The sequence below is a fragment of the Phacochoerus africanus genome, chromosome 2 (genome assembly GCF_016906955.1).
Source record: "Phacochoerus africanus isolate WHEZ1 chromosome 2, ROS_Pafr_v1, whole genome shotgun sequence".
NCBI lineage: Eukaryota > Metazoa > Chordata > Mammalia > Artiodactyla > Suidae > Phacochoerus > Phacochoerus africanus.
In genome coordinates, this window is record NC_062545.1 from 39615758 (window position 1) to 39637462 (window position 21705).

At 35.8% G+C, this 21705-nt stretch overlaps 1 protein-coding gene across 1 annotated transcript in view; it reads right to left on the reverse strand.

Annotated features, from left to right (window-relative positions):
* Positions 1 to 215: 215 nt before the first annotated feature.
* CLVS2 (clavesin 2) overlaps positions 216 to 21705 on the reverse strand; it is a 64698-nt gene continuing 43208 nt past the window's right edge. The window contains exons 4-6 of the mRNA XM_047759409.1: positions 12868 to 12978; positions 6674 to 6894; positions 216 to 994 (exon numbers count right to left, since the gene is read on the reverse strand). Coding sequence (XP_047615365.1) covers positions 907 to 994; positions 6674 to 6894; positions 12868 to 12978 — 420 coding nt within the window. The 3' untranslated portion in view covers positions 216 to 906. The remainder of the gene's footprint in view (positions 995 to 6673; positions 6895 to 12867; positions 12979 to 21705) is intronic.

Here is a 21705-nt window from a genome sequence, read left to right on the forward strand (position 1 = left end):
TATTTTTTTTCAACCAGTGCACAAGAATTAGAAATTCCCCTTATTGGTACTTAGTGACTTTTATATTCAAAATTAACTGTCAAACACTATTCATTTATGAGTTCTCTTTCTCTTGGTCAAAGAATTTTTGGGGGAAAGTGTCTTAAATTATTCATAACGAGGTCCTGAATAAAGGATACATTGTGAAAACAGCAGTTTAAAAAGAATCCACTCTCTTTCAGAATGTCACATCTTCATTTGGGGAACATATTTTTTTCACAAGACTCCAAGAATTAAACATAGAAGAGTTCAAGTGTTGAGTTTACCAGCTCATCTGCCATTTCTTTCCTCTCAAATGCAAGGCCAGTGATAGTCCTAGGACACATTTTCCATGAACTGAAACTCACTAGACAGGAAATACATTTATCATAATAATTTCCTAGAATTATCTAGTTCCCTGTGACCATTAAACATACATTTGAATATGACAGTTTCAGAGAGAAAAAAAACCGTGAAATAATCACTATGATAGCTGAAATATGGCTTCATAGGAAACAGGGCTACATTTAATTAGCTTTGATTGTTTATATGTCTCTTCTGTTTTTGTTATAGTTCATATCACTGGCATGGACTCATGAGCCAATCTTCCCATTTAAGTTACTACCAAAATTTACAAACTTGATATGAAGATTACATTGTATTTACAAAGAGCTTGGCACTTACAGAATTGAATTATTGACTTGTGTTAAAGTCCAGACCAGGGCACCCATGGTTCAGGCAAATGGGAAAGCCTGATGCCTTATTATATAATATGCTACATTAACATGAATAAATAAGTTTCCAGCTGATAATTCCTCCATGGTGCTGGCCCTGGTGCTGAAAACAAGTACCTTCCATTTCTAATCCATGGGGAGGGTAGAGAAGCTATCAGTCCAGAGAAAGCAAAGGTTGCATGTTTTCTTCCTCATTTTTATCCATGCGTTTTAGCACTGTAGGATCCACAACTGATTGGGATCTGAAAATGATAAAACCAATGTCAGTGTGTTACTGCCAAACCATCCATTCTCTGCTCTGTCTTTTCTATTTTATTACTTCTCTCATGGATGCAGATTAACTTCTACATCAAGGGATTTATGAACTGAGAATGCTGTACATTTAGAGAGAGATACACTTACGGTGATGTTTTGCATCAGAAGAAACAATCCCCTCTGGCCTTTAAATAGAATAATGCACAGTAGAGGATTCTAAATACACAATAATAGGCTTAAGTTCTCTTTATAGCTGAGCAAGAACCTCTCTTTGAGACTGAGGATTTCTAGTACAGGACAGATGTGTATTCCAAGAGAACATCACCAAATGGGGGGGTATAATAGTGAATTTATTGTTATAAGAAATGAAGAAGAAATAATAGGAGCCTTGATTACTCTCTTAAAGGGTTCTATGAAACAACTTCAATAGGAATGTGCATTTTCAACCATCATTTTTTAGATTTAATGAGCACAGTAGGAAAAAATCAGTATTTCAGTGTGTTTTGTTAAATTTTCCACTGGAGCATCCGAATAAAATCAACCTTACTCTTGAAAATCTGTGAAATGTTTTAAAACTTTTAAAAGTACAAACCCTTATTGTTTAGGCAGCAGTACTTTATGATTAGGAAAGTAAATAATGTGAAAACCCCTTACACATGCCTTTGATAGCAAATGGGAGTTATATCTTAATTCATCTCTAGGAAACAACATGAAACTGGGAAGGAGGAAAGTCAACGAAACGTCCTGTGGCATTAAAGTCAATGGCTGTGGCATTAAAGAAGCAGCTGCCCTTTTAAATTTCTCCTCAGTAATGAATTTTTCCCTGCTGCTTCATTCCAGCTATTTGGCTATTGCTGTGGCAATATGCCTCTTAGCAGACCTCATTACCATTCAAAAAGAAAGACTATAAGCTAAAATACAACTGCATGTGTTAATGAAAAAGAACAGCAACAGAACTAATTATCAAAGCAAAAATAATTACAGGATTAACAGATAAACTGACTTTTTCATTGAAATAAATTCATTTCTAAAGAGGGGATGAAAAGGAAGGTAAGAATATTAAAACTGGGAAGTTTATTTCCTAAATCATTTCTACTATTTTACCTTTTACCTCAGTAATGGATATGAGATGCCTATGTCAGAATGGAGACTGACTACAGTTGAATGTGGGTGTGTGTGTGGGTGTTTGAGAGAGAGAGGGAAGTAGATGAAAGAGCAATGATAATTTATCTTAGAAAAAAGTACATGAATAAATTCATCTTAACACAATTGACAACTGCACAAAACATTTAATAATTAGACCTATAATATTGTTTTTCCAGCACTCAACTAAAAAATTGATTTCCCAAGATGAATCCATGCTAAAATATACAGCGATTCATTTAATGTCCTGCACTAGAACATTAACTCAACAACTAGTCCCCATTAGACTATAAGTTCCATGAGAAAGTACTTTATCAGTTTCTCTCCTTACTGTGAACTCAAGCTGTATCACAGAATCTGTTATGCAGTCGGATTTCAATGTCTTAATTTTATCCAATAAGTAGTTTCCTTACTGAAAGAATTTGGGTATTAAGCATTGAAACCGAAGAGCAATGAAGATAAAGCAATTTATCCTGCAGGGAAAGGAATTCTTAACAAAAATTTTATTTTAAAATTCTTGCAAAGTTAAATATTGCACAAACGTTGAGGTATATCCTCATAATAGTCATTAAGTACACAACACAGCTCTTCATACAACATAGAGTACACAATTTAAGCACACGGCATAATGTTCTATTAAAACGCATATTGTAAACACACATATATAACCTCTTAAAAAAATTTTAGAGAATATGGCAGTTTTAATAAAATATTTTAAATTACAGTGCACAATTCAACCTGGGATCAAGTTCCTAGTTTGCTTTTGTCATGCACTACAGATGTCAGAATTGTCAGATGATGAACGCTGACTCCACATGCAGAAAAACTCCTCAATAAGGCAAGCCAGACAAAAACAATTTCCGATTAAGATCTAACTGCCCCCAATGTACTATTGTTTTAGTCTAGATTTTATTTTTGCCTTCTTATATAAAACAACAGGATTATTTGTATACATCATAACTGTTAATGAACTCATCTATTTCAATGGCAAGAAAGGAAGTTATCAATCATTCACTCATTATACATCTTGCCAATCTCCAGCTTCTACTGTCTTTGCAATGAATAAATTTCCCCCCACCCTGAAAACTTAAAATTTACAATTTATTATCCAAGTATCATTTATTCATTTATTATGCATCTACAATATTATGCTATACTTTATTGTTTAAGAGATGAAATTTTGGACAGAAATGGATTCCAATTCTAGTTCTGCTATTTACTAGCTCTGTGACCAAGGAAGTGGAGGCTATTTAACTTCCTAAGAGTTTGTTACCTTGTGTATAAAAATGGGGAAAATAACACCTACATCATACAAATGTATTGAGAATCAATAATGCATGCATAACCCTTAGCACTAATTCTGGCAGATAGCAATGGTAGAGGTTAAGGAAATGACTTAGAGAATACTATTTCCTGTGTTCCAATATTAGCACTGCTGCTTTGTAGCTAAGTGATAGGTAGATGTGACCTTTTGTCTGTATATCTAGATTGCCTCATCAATAAGAAGGGTATTAGTGGTTTAGAGAAGCAAAGGAATTGATATATCTAAAACATCAGATAGGGTTTGGCATGTAGTAACAATAGTTATTAAATATTATTTAATAAGATGGAAGCTAGTCTTATCATAACAACATTAGCATTGATGCTCGCTGCAACTGTTGTGTGTCAGGCACCATCCTAGGTACTAGAGACATAAGGTAAAACACCCTTCCCCAGGTTAAGGAACTCAGAGGCTACTCAGCTTTGTATGCTTTAACACGATTAGTCTATCTCTCCACAGATTTACTCAGGGAACAAAATCTTCTTCCTATACATGTAGCTAAATTCACCCAAAAGAAGAGTTATCTATGACTCCTTAGTGAAGGAATGATTTTTCCCCATCAATCTAAGACTGATAGAAAACTGGAAAAGAAAATAGATCCTAGAAACAATTTTCTCCCATCCCTAATGGGGAGCCACCTTCCCTGCCACAGAGAAGATGAGAATCAAGTGAAACAAATTTCTTGCTCTCATTCTTCAGGAATTTTCAAATAGAACCATATAAGCTTCAAATAATTAAAAAAAAAACCTACACCAAACAAAAGATGTCTTAGATTCTAATTGGCCCACGTCAAAAGCAAGAAACTCAGAGCTGGGGAAGTCATTGTGCTATGAGCCAAATCTGCAGAGGACAAAATGGCCTAATTAATTGGAGAAGAAAATCAGGATCCAAAAAGACTTCAAAAGGTGGGTCATCTGTGCCAAGTGTAACAAGATGATGTCAATCAATTACAATAATGTGCTTGGAGGAAAAAACTAAATACAGAAGTAGAGAATAATGAGGATAAGGATCTGTGAGTAATGAGACTAGTTTTAAGGAGCTCAATATGAGTCAGCAATTTGGTGATTCGGCAGCCTAAATGACAGCAATAATGACAACAGCAACCAAAGGAAGCCCACGGGGTCTATGCTGCAAAGCCAGAATTCCAGAACCTCAGTGTGAGTAGTGATAGCAACAGATGTCACCTCTACAGTTCTAGACACTGTACTTAAAAGGACGAACTGGTAGACAACAGAGGACTCCTTCATTCATGTAACTGGTACTTAGTAGGCACCCTTTGTGTGCCCACCTCCATTCCAAGCACTTAGAATTCAGAAGAGAACAGGAGTTCCCGTCGTGGCACAGTGGGGGAAATAAGCACTGTTAGTTGGCAAAGGAAAAGACTAGGAGACACCCATGAGAGCTGCTTCCAAAACCTTCTGTAGCTCAGTCTAGAGTGAGGGCACTCTGTATCATGCTGCCACAGAAGAGTAGACAAGATTCCTATTAACAACGTGAAAGGCTCTGTACTTCATGGACTAGAACCCTGTTCTATGACATCTAGACTCTGTAACTTTGGGGATACAAATATCTGCTTAACGGAGTTGCTGTGAAGATTAAATAAATTAATGGTACAAAAAAAAAAGATTCCTAGTAAGGGTACCACAGGTATAATAAATGGTTGATTGTAACAGCTATCATTATTAGGACTATTATGTTTTTTTCAGAAGGAACTTAGGCAATGGCTCTTAACCATTTTGGGCCTAGATGAGAAAACTTTCAGAATTTGATGAAATATATGCCCTCTCTCCAGAAAAATATGTAATTCACACACAGACACATAGTTTTGAATACAACTTTTAGCATTTAACAGACTGCTTTCACAGTCCATTAATGAACCCCTTTGGTTAGAAGAGCATAGAACTCAGATTAGGAAGTCCTGTTTTAAGAGTAGGGAGTTGAGAAGCCTAAACTTGATTTAAACATAATCTTGTTGATTTGTAGAGGAATTAAAGCTGGAGATGTTACTGGCTTTTCCATACTCTCCTAGGAGGTGTGGAGCAGTCTGGTGAGAGAAAGGCATCGCATAGACACCAACAATAGCAACAACAACAAAAGCCAAAAGGAGGCCAGCCCCAAGGAACAAGGATGCCACTGCTGAGTCACAGTGGTGGCCAGAGGACCATAAGGCTTTTACCAGAGAAGGATGAAAGACAGTGTTTGGGATGACATGTGAGGTGCCCTTGGGTCCTCCCTGAACTACGTGAAGAGAGACTTGTAGGAACTGTGGTTACTTTATTTCCAAGATAGGAAATGAACCAAGAAAGAATATTTGTTACCATTATCCAAATGAATTCTAAATTGGTGTGCTCTGAGGTAGCATGAGAATTTGATATCTTCCGGTTTGCTACTGAGTGCAAACTCAGAGGCAGTTATGCATTTGTGTGCGTCTGGTAACCCCTGGTAACCCCTCTGCCCTCCATCACCAGGAGACTATGGCTGGACATATGTTTTATCCTCCTTGGATTCAGAACACCAGGGAAAGAGTCTACACAGAATATGCATTGAATAAATATGCACTGATTGAAAGAAAACAGACATAATAACACTATGAGAGTCAAAGCAGGGCATCAGATTCTGACTCAGTAATGAAGTCTATAAAGATAAAAGCTATAGGGAAATAGAATATTTTGCCTCAGGAATGGTTGGACAAAAACTTTTAAACAAACATGGCAGGGATACTGAAAAAAAGAATGTAAGCTTTGAATGTTAGTGTTCGAAATGCGTGTGTGTGTGTGTGTGTGTGTGTGTGTGTGTGTGTGTGTGTGTGTGTGTTTGCTATGGATCTCTTTCTTCGAATGAAATCTTACCTAGAAGTCTAAGAGATTGCTTTGATAGAGAGTCATTCTCACCACGGTGGAGATGGGCACAATCCGCACCCCACCTGCTTGCCCTGAGGCACTTTACCAGAACCTTAAAGTACAGTTTGAAAGAAAAAACCATTAGATTTGGTGACTTCTAGATTGTGAATTTGGAGCAACAGTAGACTCAAGGATACCTTGAATGACTATCTTTGACTCAAAATTCCAAGACATCCAATCATGGGACCATGAAAGGCTTTAAATTCCCACCCAATATCTACTTCAGAAAAATATAAAATCTGGAGTTGTAGTTGGGGTCCCCACTCTGGTCCCAGCCCCCTTCCCAGCTATCTCCAGCATACCTCTTCATGGACTTGGGGGAGAGTTCCTTCTCCATGTCCTTCACAGGCATGCTGTAAGAGTCCACATTGTACTCACTGTCATCATCATACTCGTGGTCTAGCAGTGTTCTTGCCCAGGTTCCCATATCATAGGGAGGAAGCATTCCTCCAAACTCAGAGGGCAGAATCTCAGGATGGATTAGTTGGTGTAGACTGTTCAGGTTGTTACCATGCAAAAATATCTACAAAGGCAAGAAGAAGGTGGGGGAAAACACACAGAGAAGAATAAATATCACCCAGATGCTCGGGGTGGGAGGGAAGGATTGAGACTAGGCAGAGCCAAAACAAGAGTTTTCCAAGTCTATTAAAATATTTAAGCCCTTCCTTGACTCTATGAAACAGGCAGGCTGGTACTGTAATTGTAATATTTCATATAAAAATCCCAAGGTTCAGGGAGTTTAAGTAGCTTTGAGAAGGTCAGATAGTTATTGGGTTAAGGAGCTGGAAACAAATTTGGTTTCCTGCTTCATAGCTGGGAACATGAGCCGAATCTAATGTGCACATTGATGTGTACATTATCCTGGTGTTAGTTGTGCAAAGCTGATAATATGCATAATGAATGCTGTTAAAACAGACTCTTCTCATAAGGGACTCATCAACTGCAGAGCCCATTCAAGTTATTAAACCCAAAATCTGTCACCAGTATGGCTTTCTCTTTATCATCAATAAAAAATAAGAATACTATAAGCACTGAATTACTGCTTTATAATGCAAAGTATGTGATGTAAATAAAAGTAGATTAGCATCATCATAATAAAAGGTTGAGTGAAGTTTCAAGTCCCAAAGGACTTATGGTCTGTCATGTTGCCAGCATCTTCTCTGCTAGAGATTTCCTGGCTTATTATTCAAATAGGAAATGGAATAATGACTTAAAACTGCAAAGCTGTGAGTATATGCTAATTACTGTTATTATTGACTACATAAAATTTTTGTTAAACAGGAGCATTATTTAAGCTACATATTCAAGATTTGTTTCTCTGTAAATTGCTACCTCTTTTCTCTTCTTTCATTTCTGTCTCAAAACTGCAGATCGGTCTTTTCTGATGCAGCACTGTTGTCATCTCATATAAATTTATATGTATATACGTATATTTAAAAGGTTATAGTTTACAAGTGGCTTAGAAATGATCTCAGACTTCAGGTTCAAGATGAACAGGCTAAGACATTCATCTTGCTTTCCATACTTTTAGAATCCACCAAAATAAATATAGAGGAAAACAAAGGAAGACTATTCTATACCACATAAAATAAGAGGAATGGGAGTCACTAGACAACAAGTAAATTCAACAAATTGTGGAACATTATAAAAGCACATGAGAGTAGATCCCTGGCCAAAACGATTAAGTAAGAGGCTGCCTAGAATACATGATGTGGGGCTTAGAGAGGTGGAAGATACTGTCTGCCCCAAGTTAAGTCAGGTTAATTGCAAACTTTATATCTTCCCACTCCTATATGCAGAACACAACAGCCAAGGAAAACACACACACACACACACACACACACACACACACACACAGACTCCCCTAGAATTTTCCTGGGAAAATTAAATTCTAGCACCTGAAATCCCCACTTTATTAGGTATATAAGCTTTGTTTCATCAGATGTGTTACCTCATGTAAGAAATCTCTTTCAAGTCACAAAAGAGTTATGGTAATAACTCCTTAGAAAAGTAAATGTAATTCACACTACTTCCTCTCTTTTCGCTAACACTCTGTTACCTCCTTCCTCAACACCACTTTCAGCTTTGGCTTTGTTTCCTCTTTCCCTGAAAAAATAGGGCAACCAGATGAGACCCACCCACCAGCATCTGTGTCCTTATGCTTTGCCTGCGCTCCTAGCAAAATAAAAGAATAAACCCTCCAAAGGCCAATCCCTCCACCTGTGCACTAGAATTCATCCTTTCTTCCACTCAGTTCTGTTTCCCAAGCAATTATCTTTGGTCTCTCTTGCATCATCAAATTTCCTCTCTTATGGATCTCTTCCATCAAAGAACAAACATGCCAACTCTACTCTCTTCCCTTCCTCCCATACAGATGCATAAAACCTCTCTTGACCCTACTTCCACCTCCAGTTATCCTATTTTTCTCCTGCCCTTTATTGCAAAACTCATCAAAGGAGTGATCTACATTCACTGTCCAAGTACTTTTGTCCCATTTTTCCTGAATCCAATCCAAATAGGCTTTGCCTCCCACCACTGCACAAAAATAGTTGTCAAGATCCTTTCACTGCTAAATTCAGTATCCAATTCTCCGTCCTTATTTTTCTTAAACTCTTAGCAGCAGTGGATGGAGTAGATGACTCTACTCATTGAGACATTTCCTCCCAGGTGCTCTTGGTTTCCTCCTATTTGATAGATGCCTTTTTTCAATCTCTTTTGGTTATTCCTCATCACCCAAACATCTTATCAGAGAGCTCCAGGCTTCACTTCTTGGATGTATTCTCTTCTCTAACTATATTCATTCCTTGGTGATATCATTCAGTCTAGAGGCTTTGAATATTGTCCATACACTGAAAATTTATATCTTGAATCTTGACCTTTCTCCTGAACTTCACATTGGTATTTCTACTCTCCATGTTACACCTCCATTTAAAAGGTTCATGAACACCTTGAACTTAACATGTCCAAAACTGAACTCAGAATTTTCTACCCCAAATCAGCCCCCCCTATTTTTGACATCAGTTGATGGTACAAATATGCTTCTAATTTCTCAGACCAAAACATTGACTTATATTTTCCTTCTTTCATAATCTAAGTTGATAGTAGATTCTTTTGACACTACCTCCAAAATCTACCCTGAATTCAAAATCTGATCAGCTTCACCCCTACAACCCTAATTCAACTACTGTCATCCTTACTATTATCATCCTTCAAACTGTATTACTGCACTAGCCTCCTAACTGCTCTCCCTATTTCTCCTCTCACCAATGACACTCTATGCTTTTTTTAAGATTTTTATTTTTTCCATTATGGTTGATTTACAGTGTTCTGTCAATTTCTACTGTATAACAAAGTGACTCAGTCATACATACATGCACATATATGTATATGTTCTTTTTCTCATATCTATTCTCAACACAGCAGCTGTAATGACCATGTCAGAACATCTGGCAGATCATGTCAGTCTGCTCACAAGTCCCCACTGACCTCTTCTTTCTCTGTAAGACCCTCTGTTAATCCCTGTAAATCCTGTAAGACCTGCTATAAACCCCTTCTTTGAATGAATCTCCTACCACTCACTCCCTACTGAAACATACCATGCACACATTAGTCTCATCATTTATTGATGTTTTACTATATTCTACCCCTTATGTATTTTTTCTTCTTCCACTTCATGTAAGAAATTGAGTCCTGTTGGGCTCCTTTGCTTCAGATACCCTACAATTATAATTATCCTGAATAATACTTCAATTTTTAAATCTTATTTTCCTTTAATGCGCTATTAAAAAGGTTGTGGTAGGTGGACATAATTATAGTAGGAGGAGGGTAGAATTTTTTTTTTAATTAGCAAGGAGTAGAAGTGAAGGTCCATGATACTGAAGAAGTAGTCGAAATTGGTGCCAACTAACAGTGGAACCAGTTTCCTGTCATTGCCTGGGATGTGGTAGGACAACAACTGTGGACCAGCTGAAGAGTACACTGGGAGTGGATCGAAATCTAGCCATTGGGTTCAAGCTTCAGTAAAGATACTTGGGACCAGAAACAGAACTTCCTTTAAGGAATCAATACTAGCTTGATCATTGGGCATGTACAAAAGTGGCCATGATGGATGGGAAATTAGGCTTACATGGAAGATTCCAGACGTAGGTAAAATTGTGAGACGAAGGGACCCCTATAACACCTAAGGTTGGCATTCTCATCAGCCTAGCGTGTAGGAGAGTCAAGGTCTGATTAATTTAAGAAAATGAAGAACTAATTTATTGTGAAAAATGATTCACAACAACTCCTTAGGTTTTGTTTTGTTTTACCAGTTTTTTAAAACAGATTTATAGCATCTGTATTATAAGGTGTGTGAGTAATACTGTAATGCTGAATCACTTGGAATCCCAGTAAGGAAATATAATAACTTTGCAGTGTGCATTGATTTTACAAGTAGAAATTAAAGGTGTTTTAATCCATAATTATTTTCTCATGTGAAAATTTCCAAGTTATATAGTTTTAATTAAAATGGTAACATTCAAATACCTCACTTGCATCTGGAATTGTGCCAGCAAAGCATTCTTCTAGGCATTGTCAAAATCATCAAATTCAATCAAATAACCCCTAAACTTGGAGCTTTCCTTCTTTTCTAGACTTGACCCCCTTCGGTCTTTTGAACAAAACAGAGTCCTGTTAAAATCATGTCACAACAAGTCACCCCTGCACGCAGTCTTTCAGGTGCTTCTCACTCCACCCTGACTGAAAGCCTTGATCTTTGCAGTGAGGTACCAGGCTGTCTACGAGCAGACACACCCTGTTCTTCCCTATCTAGTCCCCTCCTCCCCTCTCCAACAGCTTATTCCACTCCACCTTTTCTAGCCTCCTTGCTGTTTGTCAAATGTCCCAGGCCTGTTTCTACCTAAAAACTATTGCCTTTGCTATTCTCTCTAGAACAGTCTTCCAGGTAAATCCACATATTCAGTTCTACTACCTCGTAGCTGTGATTTAGAGCAAATGGCTTCAGCGCCTGTGCCTTGTTTTCCCATTTATAAAAGAACAGTAACAATCCTTACCCTAAAGCCTTGTAAGGATTAAAAGTGTTAACATACTGAAAGTACTTAGAACAGCATGTGGCACAGAGTGAATACTACAAAAGCATTCGCCAGTATAATTTGTACTAAAAGCCCCTACAGGTGTTTTGGATCACCTGATCATCTCTTCATAAAACAATGTTTAAAAGCCTTATTTCTGAGGCACAGCAATACATTTTTCTGAACTATAAAACGCAAATCAATTTGATTCTTGGTGATAGAAACAATTCCTAATATAAATTATAATTGTTTATAGAATTCTTCCTCCTAACTATTGGAATATTTTCAACAAATCCATAAACTCTCTCTTCATGAATGTTTGACAAAAACACTTACTTAACAATGATTTCACTTCCACACTCACAATGAGGCTTTTATGGCACTGAAATACCTGAAGTGCCTTCTCATTCATCAAGAAACATGGCAAATTATCTTCCATATGGATTTAGAAGTAACTATATTTTACTGTGGAACTAATCATTTGAAAATTGGTCACAGCATCATGGTAAAAATATCGCTAAATGCAGAGCTATTTGAATTCAAATGTTAACTCCTCACAACTTTACAGCTGTGTAAATGAGTAAGCAAGTTATTTATCCATCCTAAGACTTCCTTTCCTCAATTTTGAAATAGGAGATGATGCTTACTAAGCTTTACTTTTCAGAGATGTTTGGAGGATAAAATGATATAATGTATATTAAAGTGCATTTTAAAATCTTATTTTAGAGTTGTGGCTCATTGGGTTAAGGATCCAGAGTTGTCACAGCTGTGGCTCAGGTCAGGTTGTAGTCCATGTGCCACACATGTATTAAATGATTCATATAAATTATCTTATTCTCAGAAAAATGATTATTTTGGTACATACTTTGAATATCCTCATTGTTAGGTGAAATTGAATCTCAGAATTCAAGTAACTTGTAGTTTAGAGAAATATTAAAATTTCTACACATTAGCATTCTTTCTGAAATGGGTGATTAATCATGATAATCACTACAAAATTATATTAGCACAAAATTCACTCTGTTCAACATAATACATATTGTGAAATAGCCAACACCCATTTATCAACATATAAAATTATAACTTTTGTCTAAACGTTTCTAGAAAGAAGTGTACCACTAACAACATAGTAACATGGCATAATTTGTTTTTACCTTTAAACTGATGCTTTAATATATAATGAATGTGCTAAAATATTCTTCTCATTTGTAGGAAAGCAAGAGAGCTAGCTTTTAAATTTTTATTCCACAGATACACTGTTCAGAATTAATCACAAGATCTTTAAATTTTGCAAAATATCTTTTATGCTGAATAGTTACATTCTATATAATACATTTTACCATAGCCAATATCATACATAAAGTAAGCATCAGAATTTATTGCATGGGGAGGAGAAAAGAGATTTAAAAAAAGAAATAAACAAATACCCTTTTCCGAGTCTTCTCCTTTAGGAAAGGCCGGATCACAGTATACAAGGCGTGGATATACCAGGGTTGGTTGACAAAGTGAATTCCTCCAAATCGTGCTGGGAAACTATCCTAAAGTAACATGGAGGGGAAAAAAAAGTCAAAACATGGTTTAAACACTGAGAAGGTTTAGGGAAGGCCACATGGCACACAAATGAGATTATCCCTATAGTTAAGAAGAAGAAAGAAGGATGAACCTTAATGCAATTAAAAATTGTAACTTTCTTACACAAACTGAAGCAAGATGTAATAAAGCACATCTTTCTCAAGAATATGTTGTTGATAAGAATTTCAGCATTTTTAGGAGGGTCACATTTTAAGCCTGCAGAGACATTAGAAATTTGTTAAATAATGAATCTAGGAAGTTCCCTTGAGGTGCAGTGGGTTAAGGAGCTTGTGTTGCTACAGCTGTGGCTCAGGTCGCAACTGTGGCCTGAGTTTGATCCCTGGCCCTGGAACTTCCACATGCTGGAGGTATGGCCAGAAAAAAAAAAAAAAGAATCTATGTTAGATAAGTTCACATTAAAGTATATTTAAGTTGAAATGTTTTATTAAATTTCATTGGAGTCATCTATGATATGAGCACTGACACATATGAAACCTCACTTTACTCTCTTATTATCAACTTTACTATAAACACTCTCCTTTCCTTATCCCAACTATTAAAAAATGAAAATGTGTGTAAGCAAAATAAAAACCTGGAACTGTAGTGTGAGAAAGTTGCAGATGCATTCTCCAGGTTAAATGAAGGTCACACTCTGAGCTCCCCCCACAGGAAGAAAATGGTGCTATCACACTCATTAAACTTTTTTGTTTTTAGGGGACACTTATGAGCACTAGAAATTAATAAGTGATTTTGTGTATTGAGTTTTAGAGTCAACAAACATTTTTTGAAAATTAATTTTTATCTCTGAGAATAACACACTATAAAAAAACAGTACTTCAAATAATAAATTGGTAAAATGTGTCTTATTTTGTGCCTTCTTTTATAAATTTTTAGCTTTCATTCATGAGATTATTACAAAACAGAAATGATTCAGATAGAAATGCAGACATAGAATGTTTTAATATAATGACATTCTTATACAAAAAAGAAGATAAATAATATATATTTATGAAGTTCACTGTATTTAAATATTCTTTCACTTTCACTCATATTTTATAATCTTATTTTTAAATTTTGTTTTATTGAAGTATAGTTGATTTACAATATTATGTTAGTTTCTTGTATACAGCAGAGTGATTAAGATATACATATATACACACACATATTCTTTTTCATATTCTTTTCCATTACATTTTTGTTACAGGATGTTGAATATAGTTCTCTGTGCTATACAATAGGAACATGTTTATCCTGTTGTTTATCCATTCTATATATAAGAGCTTCCATCTGCTAATCCCAAACTCCCAATGCATCCTTCTTCTTGGCAACCACAAGCCTGTTCTCTACCTCTGTGAGTCTGTTTCTGTTTCATAGATAAGTTCATTTGTATCATATTTTAGATTCCACATATAAGTGATATCATATGATATTTGTTTTTCCCCTTCTGACTTGACTTCACATAGTATGATAATCTCTAGGTCCATCCATGTTGCTGCAAATGGCATTATTTCATTCTTTTTATACCTGAATACTATTCAAGTGTGTGTGTGTGCATGTGTGCCATATCTTCTTTACATTCACCTCTTGATGGACATTGAGATTATTTCCATGTCTTGGCTTTGTAAATAGTGCCACTATGAACATAGGGGTGCAGGTTCTTTAGTTCGTTCAGATATATGTCCAGGAGTGAAGCTGCTGGATCATATGGCAACTCTACTTTTAGCTTTTTGAAGAATCTCCATAATGTTTTCCATAGTGGTTGCACCAATTTGCATTTCCCCCTTTTCTGCACATCCTCTCCAGCATTCATTGTTGGTGGACATTTTAATGTCGGTTATTCTGACAAGTGTGAGACGGTACCTCATTGTGTTTTAATTTGGATTTCTCTAATAATTAGCAATGTTGAGCATCTTTTCATATGCCTATTGGCCATATGATGCCTTTTTCAGATAAATGTCTATTTAGGTCTTCTGCCCATTTTTTAATTGGGTTGTTTTTGTTGTTACTGAGTTTTATTAGCTTTTTGTTTATTGTGGAAATTAAAGCCTTGCTAGTTGCATCATTTACAAATATTTTCTCTCAGTCTGCAGGTTTTCTTTTCATTTTGTTTATAGTTTCCTTTGCTGTGCAAAAGCTTACAGGTTTGAGTAGGCCCCAATAGTTTTATTTTTGCTTTTATTTTATTGCCTTGGGAGACTGACCTAAGAGATCATTGGTATGATTCATGTCAGAGAATGTTTTGCCTATGTTTTCTTCTAAGTCATTTTGAGTTCTAGGAGTCATGTCTTATATTTAAGTCTTTAAGTCATTTTGAGTTTATTTTTGTGTATGGTGAAAAGAATGTTCTAACTTTATTGATTTACAAGCAGCAGTCCAGCTTTCCCAACACTGCTCACTGAAGAGACTGTCTTTTCTCCATTGTATATTATTACCTTTTTGTGTGGAAGATTAATTGACTCTAGGCATGTGGGTTTATTTCTGAGCTCTTTATTCTGTTCCATTCACGCAGATGTCTGTTTTTGTGTCAATAGCACACAGTTTTGATTACTGTAGCTTTGTGGTATTGTCTGAAGTTTGGGAGCATTATGCCTTCTGTTTTGTTCTTTTCCTCGGGTTCTTCTGGCAATTCTGGGTCTTTAATGGTTCCATATAAATTTTAGGGTTATTTGTTCTAGGTCTGTGGAAAATGTCATTGGTAATTTGAAAGGGACTGCATTAAAGCTGTAGATTGCTTTGGGTAGTACGGTCATTTAAAAAAATATTAATTTGGGAGTTCCCATTGTGGCACATTAGATATGAATCTGACTAGTAACCATAAGGTTGCAGGATCAATTCCTGGCCTCGTTCAGTGGGTTAAGGATCCAGCATTGCTGTGAGCCGTGGTGTAGTTCACACATGCAGCTCTGATCCCGCATTGCTGTGACTCTGGCATAGGCTGGTGGCTGTGGCTCCAATTCAGTCCCTAGCCTGGGAACCACCATGTGCTGTGGGTGCAGCCCTAAAAAGCAAAAGAAAAAAAACAAACAAAAAAATTAATTCTTCCAACCTAAGAGCATAGGATATTTTTCCATTTCTTTGAATCATCTTCAGTTTCCTTTGTTAATGTTTTTTAGCTATCAAACGTCTTCTACTTCTTTGGTCAGGTTTATTTCTAACTATTTAATTAATTTATTTATTTGATCTTTTTTGATGTGATTTTATTTTCTATGATGATTTTTATTTTTTTCCATTATAGCTGGCTTACAGTATTCTGTCAATTTTCTGCTGCACGGCAAGGTGAACCAGTCACACATATGTGAATACATTCTTTTTTCTCACATTATCATGCTCCATCACAAGTGACCAGACATAGTTACCAGTGCTACACAGCAGGATCCCATTGCTTATCCATTCCAAAGGCAATAGTTCTTATTTTTTTATAATGATTTTTATTTTTTTCCATTATAGCTGGTTTTGATGTGATTTTAAAAGGGATTTTTTTTTTACTTTCCCTTTTTGATATTTCATTGTTAGTGTAAAGAAATGCAACTGATTTCTGTATGTTAATCTTGTATCCCATTACCTTGCTGAATTCATTTATCAGTTCTGGTAGTTTTCGTGTGGAGTCTTTAGGGTTTTCTTTATATAGTATCATGTCATCTGCATATAATGACAATTTTATCTCTTCCCTTCCACTTCAGATACCTTTTATTTCTTTTTCTTGTCTGATTGCAATGGCTATGGTTGCCAATACTAGGTTGAATAGAAGTGATGAGAGTGGGCATCTTTGTCTTGTTCCAGGTTTTAGTGGGAAGGCTTTCAGCTTTTTGCTATTATTATGTTGGCTGTGGATTTGTCATTAATAGCTTTTATTGTGTTGAGACATGTTCCCTCAATACCCACTATGCTCTGGCCAGCAAAGATTTTCCTAGCACAAGCTTTCCCTAAGGGTATAGCACCTGGAGGATTGCAGGTTCCCACATACAGTCCCCAACTTGCCCTCAGTGTGTGCAAGCCTTATCTTCACTCCTGCCCATCCCACAGCTGAGGCTATCATTAGTCTCTAGAACTCTTAAGTTTATGAAGTCAACATTTGCTTCTAGAACCATCCAAGCTCCTGTTTTATTTATTTATTTTTTCAATAGACTCTGTGTGCTTGGCTTTGGGGTAAGGGTAGGGGTACTTGTTTTATGTTCCCCAGAGTTTGATTAAGCATTTAGAAGTATTTTCATTATGATTTATCCAACACCTCGGTGTTTCATGGCAGGGAGATATTTAAGAATTTTTAAGTTATAGCACTACCTACAGCAGAACTACTTAGTATGCTTTTAAAATATACTCCTGAGTGAGCATCTGATCTCTAGAGCAAAAGTGAATGAACAGCATCTTTTGGGTTATTAAGCCAAAACTCTTAGCTCAGTGATTTTTTTAACTTTGAAAATCATTTGAAGGGTATGCTTTTTTCGCCCTGAAGAAAAGATTATGCACATGTACACACATAACTTACACACAATGCTGTGGGATTTCTTGAACACATCTTGCCATGAGGCATTGAAATTATCTTTTTGTCTGTCAACAGGACTAAAGTGTGAGCTCTTTGAGTTCAGACTCAGAGGTTTTGTGTTCTGTATGTCCTGTTGATGCTAGGCCTGGCATCCATTTCCACCTTCATACCACACATAATAGAGTAGGGGATAGAAGGCTAAAACACAGAAATCTTACAGCTAGGGTTCCGAATAGGAGAGTTCTGTCAATGAGATGCACTTGAGTAAATTTAAAGGACTAAAGGAAGGTGTCCATCACTTTTCCACTGCAATGAGCTGCTAAGCAAATTCTAGAGGGGCAATTGTTTACAGCAGTGTCTGGATACCACCTTCCACTTTCTAGTTATCATTTTGAAAGGTAAAAGGCTGCTGGGATATCAGCAGTAAGATAGTGAAGACACCAGTTTTTTGACCTCTGGATCATATTTTCAGGGTTGTGATCTCAAAACCAAGAGAGAAGTCACAGTCCTCCCCTAACTTTCATTCTCCTTCTCTTCTAACAAGGTTTTAAGCACTTGTTCCTTGCATTTAAATCAATTTTCTTCCTTGAACTATCCAGAGAAATTTCTGTTTTGTGCACTAAATGCTCATCCAGACTATGCCTGATTCATTTTAATATTCCCAGCATTTTGAAAATGTGTGTGTATGTGTCTGTGTATACATGCCTCAGAGCTAAGCTAGATGAATATTTATTAAATGAAATAGATTCTGATATTTACTATTTAAGTAAACTATTTATATTATCTGAGCTACAATTGATAGTAACATTTATTAGGACTACTAATGACTAACTATTGGTGTTACTCATTGAGCACATTTCCTTGGTACTGAGTTACCATATTAACTGTCAACTCCCAATTTTCACATGTGGAAATGACCACAGAGATAATTTTATAATATGGTTTACTGGGCAGTTGTTCAGCCCTAAATAGCACTACAGGGTAAAAAATAATAATCAAAATATCAAGAATATATAATATACTGACCATTGGCTCTGCTATCCATACTGGTTTTCACCAGAGACAGTGAAAAGAAGTGCTTTAGAATATTGCCAAAATGGGCTGAAGAAAAGTTAAGAGAATTTATACCTTCCAAAAGATTCTGTCAATTCACCTGCTTGCATTCATTTTTCCTTAAGCAGAACATTTTGTGCTTGATGCACAGATTGTCTTGCCTGAATTCGTCAGTTAATGGAAACTTGGCCCACCAAAGCTCTGGGGGAATTCAGCACCTCTCAAAGCCTCTGTTAATCATAAACTCAAATAAATATGCTTCTTTGGGAGAAGATGGATTTGGAAGTACTTCTGTCATGTAATAAGTGAGTTTCATTAAGTGTTGATTGCTAGGGCAAACAATTACAAAATGAGCTCAGTCGAAGCAGAGCCTTGACCTTCTTCTCGCTGACATGTAAACACTACAGACACTGGTCATAGACTCTGGCACTATGGAGCACTATATAGAGGGGTAAACATATCTATGTCTATCAAATATACATAAGTGAATTATTCATATATTTCTGGCAAAAAATATATGTGCCTCAAATATCTAGCTATTCAAGGAAAAATTGGAGAATCTGAACTATTAACACATTACTCAAAGTTTTAAACTGATCGTGAAGAAATAGAAAAGTTGTATATTAAGATCAGCACAAGTAAATTGAGAACATAAGTCAAAACAAGTTCTGCTGTAATTAAAGTCTGAGGTCATAAATGTGAACAAAATGAACTTTTCCCTTATTAAATCTACAACTTTGGTCTTTTTTCACAAGTAAGGCTATCTAGGATTCCTAAATTAGACTGTCTAGGGTTCCCAAACTTATCAACTGTGTTAAGAAATATCCTCAGTGTGAATATAGGCAAAAATTGTACTTATAACTCAGCCATTCAGAATTAAATCTATTATGCTTTTTAATTTTTTAGTTTTTATTATTTTTTAATAAATTTCCATATTATGCACCCATGGTATATGGAAGTTCCCAGGCTAGGGGTCGAATTGGAGCTATAGCTGCCAGCCTAAGCCACAGCCATAGCAATGCCAGACCGAACTATATGTGGGACCTACACCACAGCTCACAGCAATATCGGATCCTTAACCCAGTGAGTGAGGCCAAGGATCGAACCCACATCCTCATCTATACTAGCCAGGTTTTCTACCCACTGAGCCACAATGGGAACTCCCTATTAGGCTTTTTTAAATGTTTTCTTTTCTTTTCTTTCTTGCACTTTTTTGTAGCACTTAGTTTCAACTACTATATGCACTGCGACAAAATGCATGTAGTGGTAAATCGTAGCATCCAGTGTCTAGAAATTACATCTTGAATTCCACAACTCTATCCCTAAAGTTATACTAGGATCAAAAATAATTGCACTATTCTTTTATGATGCTTTTAGTATAAATATCAAACATGCTTGTTGTAGAAATTTTGAGCACAAAATATGGTATAACTTTTTAAAAGTCACTCATAACCTTACCAATTAGAGACAAAAGCAATTCTCTAAACATCTTGAGGTGTGCTTTCATTTCTGTTCAGCTAAGTTTTGTTTCATAACATGAAACTCAACAATCTGGAATTATGATAATAGTTTTTGTTAATAATAGCTAATAGATATGCAATATACATAATATCTCTCTATAAGTATGAGTAGGTTAAGAAGGTAGAAGATGTTTATTGTAGTAGTTGGTACTCCTGGTTTCTTAGGTAGGATCAATATTAGTTTCCTTCAGATATATTCAAACTTATTAATATTGGTCTGCTTTGATGTGCTACCCACACCATGTTCTCTTAAATATGTATATTGAGGGTATTCTTCCTAGATGTTAAGATAGTATTTTTATGTCTCATATCCATCTTTTAGAATATTGAATTAGCTATTTGTCTAGATGTTCTACCCATCTTCTAGAAGGTTAAAATTCCTGAATAAAATCATGTTAAGAGTTAAGTTTAGTTTCTTAAGCTCCAAAGTCTTGCCCCCATTCCCTACCACTAGTTCCTATACAGTCTCTGGAACAGAAAAGAATGGAACTACAGTTTTGATTCCATATATCAAATGTTACCAATAGTGGACAGACAGATCCAGGCAAGTCATTCAATTGCTTTCACAAGGGAAAAAGGTCTTTGCCAAAATATTCTAACTAGTGACTTCTGCCAAACTGAGAGAAGACAGATAGGAAAGTATTAACTACCAAGCTAATCAGAATGTCTTTTTCTGTGCCTGTCTCATAATTGGTAATAAGCCCTCTGTAAATAAACATAAAACATATATTGAAAATAAAGGATCTTGACCCTGCTATGGAGATGAGTTTATACGGGAATTTTACACATGCCAAAGGATGCTTAACCTCCATCCTCTTAACTTCTAATTGTCAATTAAAACTTCATGCTATCCAGGTAGGCATACACTAAAGGAACTTGGTTAGATGCAAAGAAGTGTGTAGAAACAAAACCTCATCCAAAAAGTAATTGCTCTGTTATGTAGGGAAAGAATAATGATTAAGACTTTCTACAATCAGTTCATTTAAACACAAAATTTGTCATCAGAGAAAAGAGGAAAAAAAATAATTGAACAGTTGAAAAAAAATGAATAGTCAATTCCTTTTAGAGGAAACAAGTCAGCCTTCAACAATATATCACACTGTATTTCAAAATAGGCACTTAGCAAAGCTTTTTATTTGATGAGTAATCTCTGAAACAAAATGCATGTAAATTGCAGATTTAAATTTTTATGATTCCTCAGAAAACAGTGTCTTAATTTTAATAAGTGTTTTAAGAAACATGGATTAACCATGACGGCTCATTTAAAAGAATGATGAATAGGATACATTAATTTCCCATTAATATGTGGCAATGTAGGTAAAATTCTTTTTAGAATGAATATTTGTCAAGATATGAATATATTTTGAAGTAATTTTGCCCTTCTAAAGGTTGAAATCTTACATCCAAATATGCACTAAAATATGGATAACTTTTTGTGTTACATTTTTAAGTTTGAAAAATTGATGTTCTTAGATTTGCATCTGCATACTTTAGAATATCTGTTTGCTTAAGACCTCTGGAGACCTCTGGCAAAAATGTCACCTATTATTTAAACTGTCTTTCTTGAATACAAGTATGTCAACCCTTAAGGGTGACCAACAGAATGTGCTCTACCCAAATGCAAATGTATATCATTT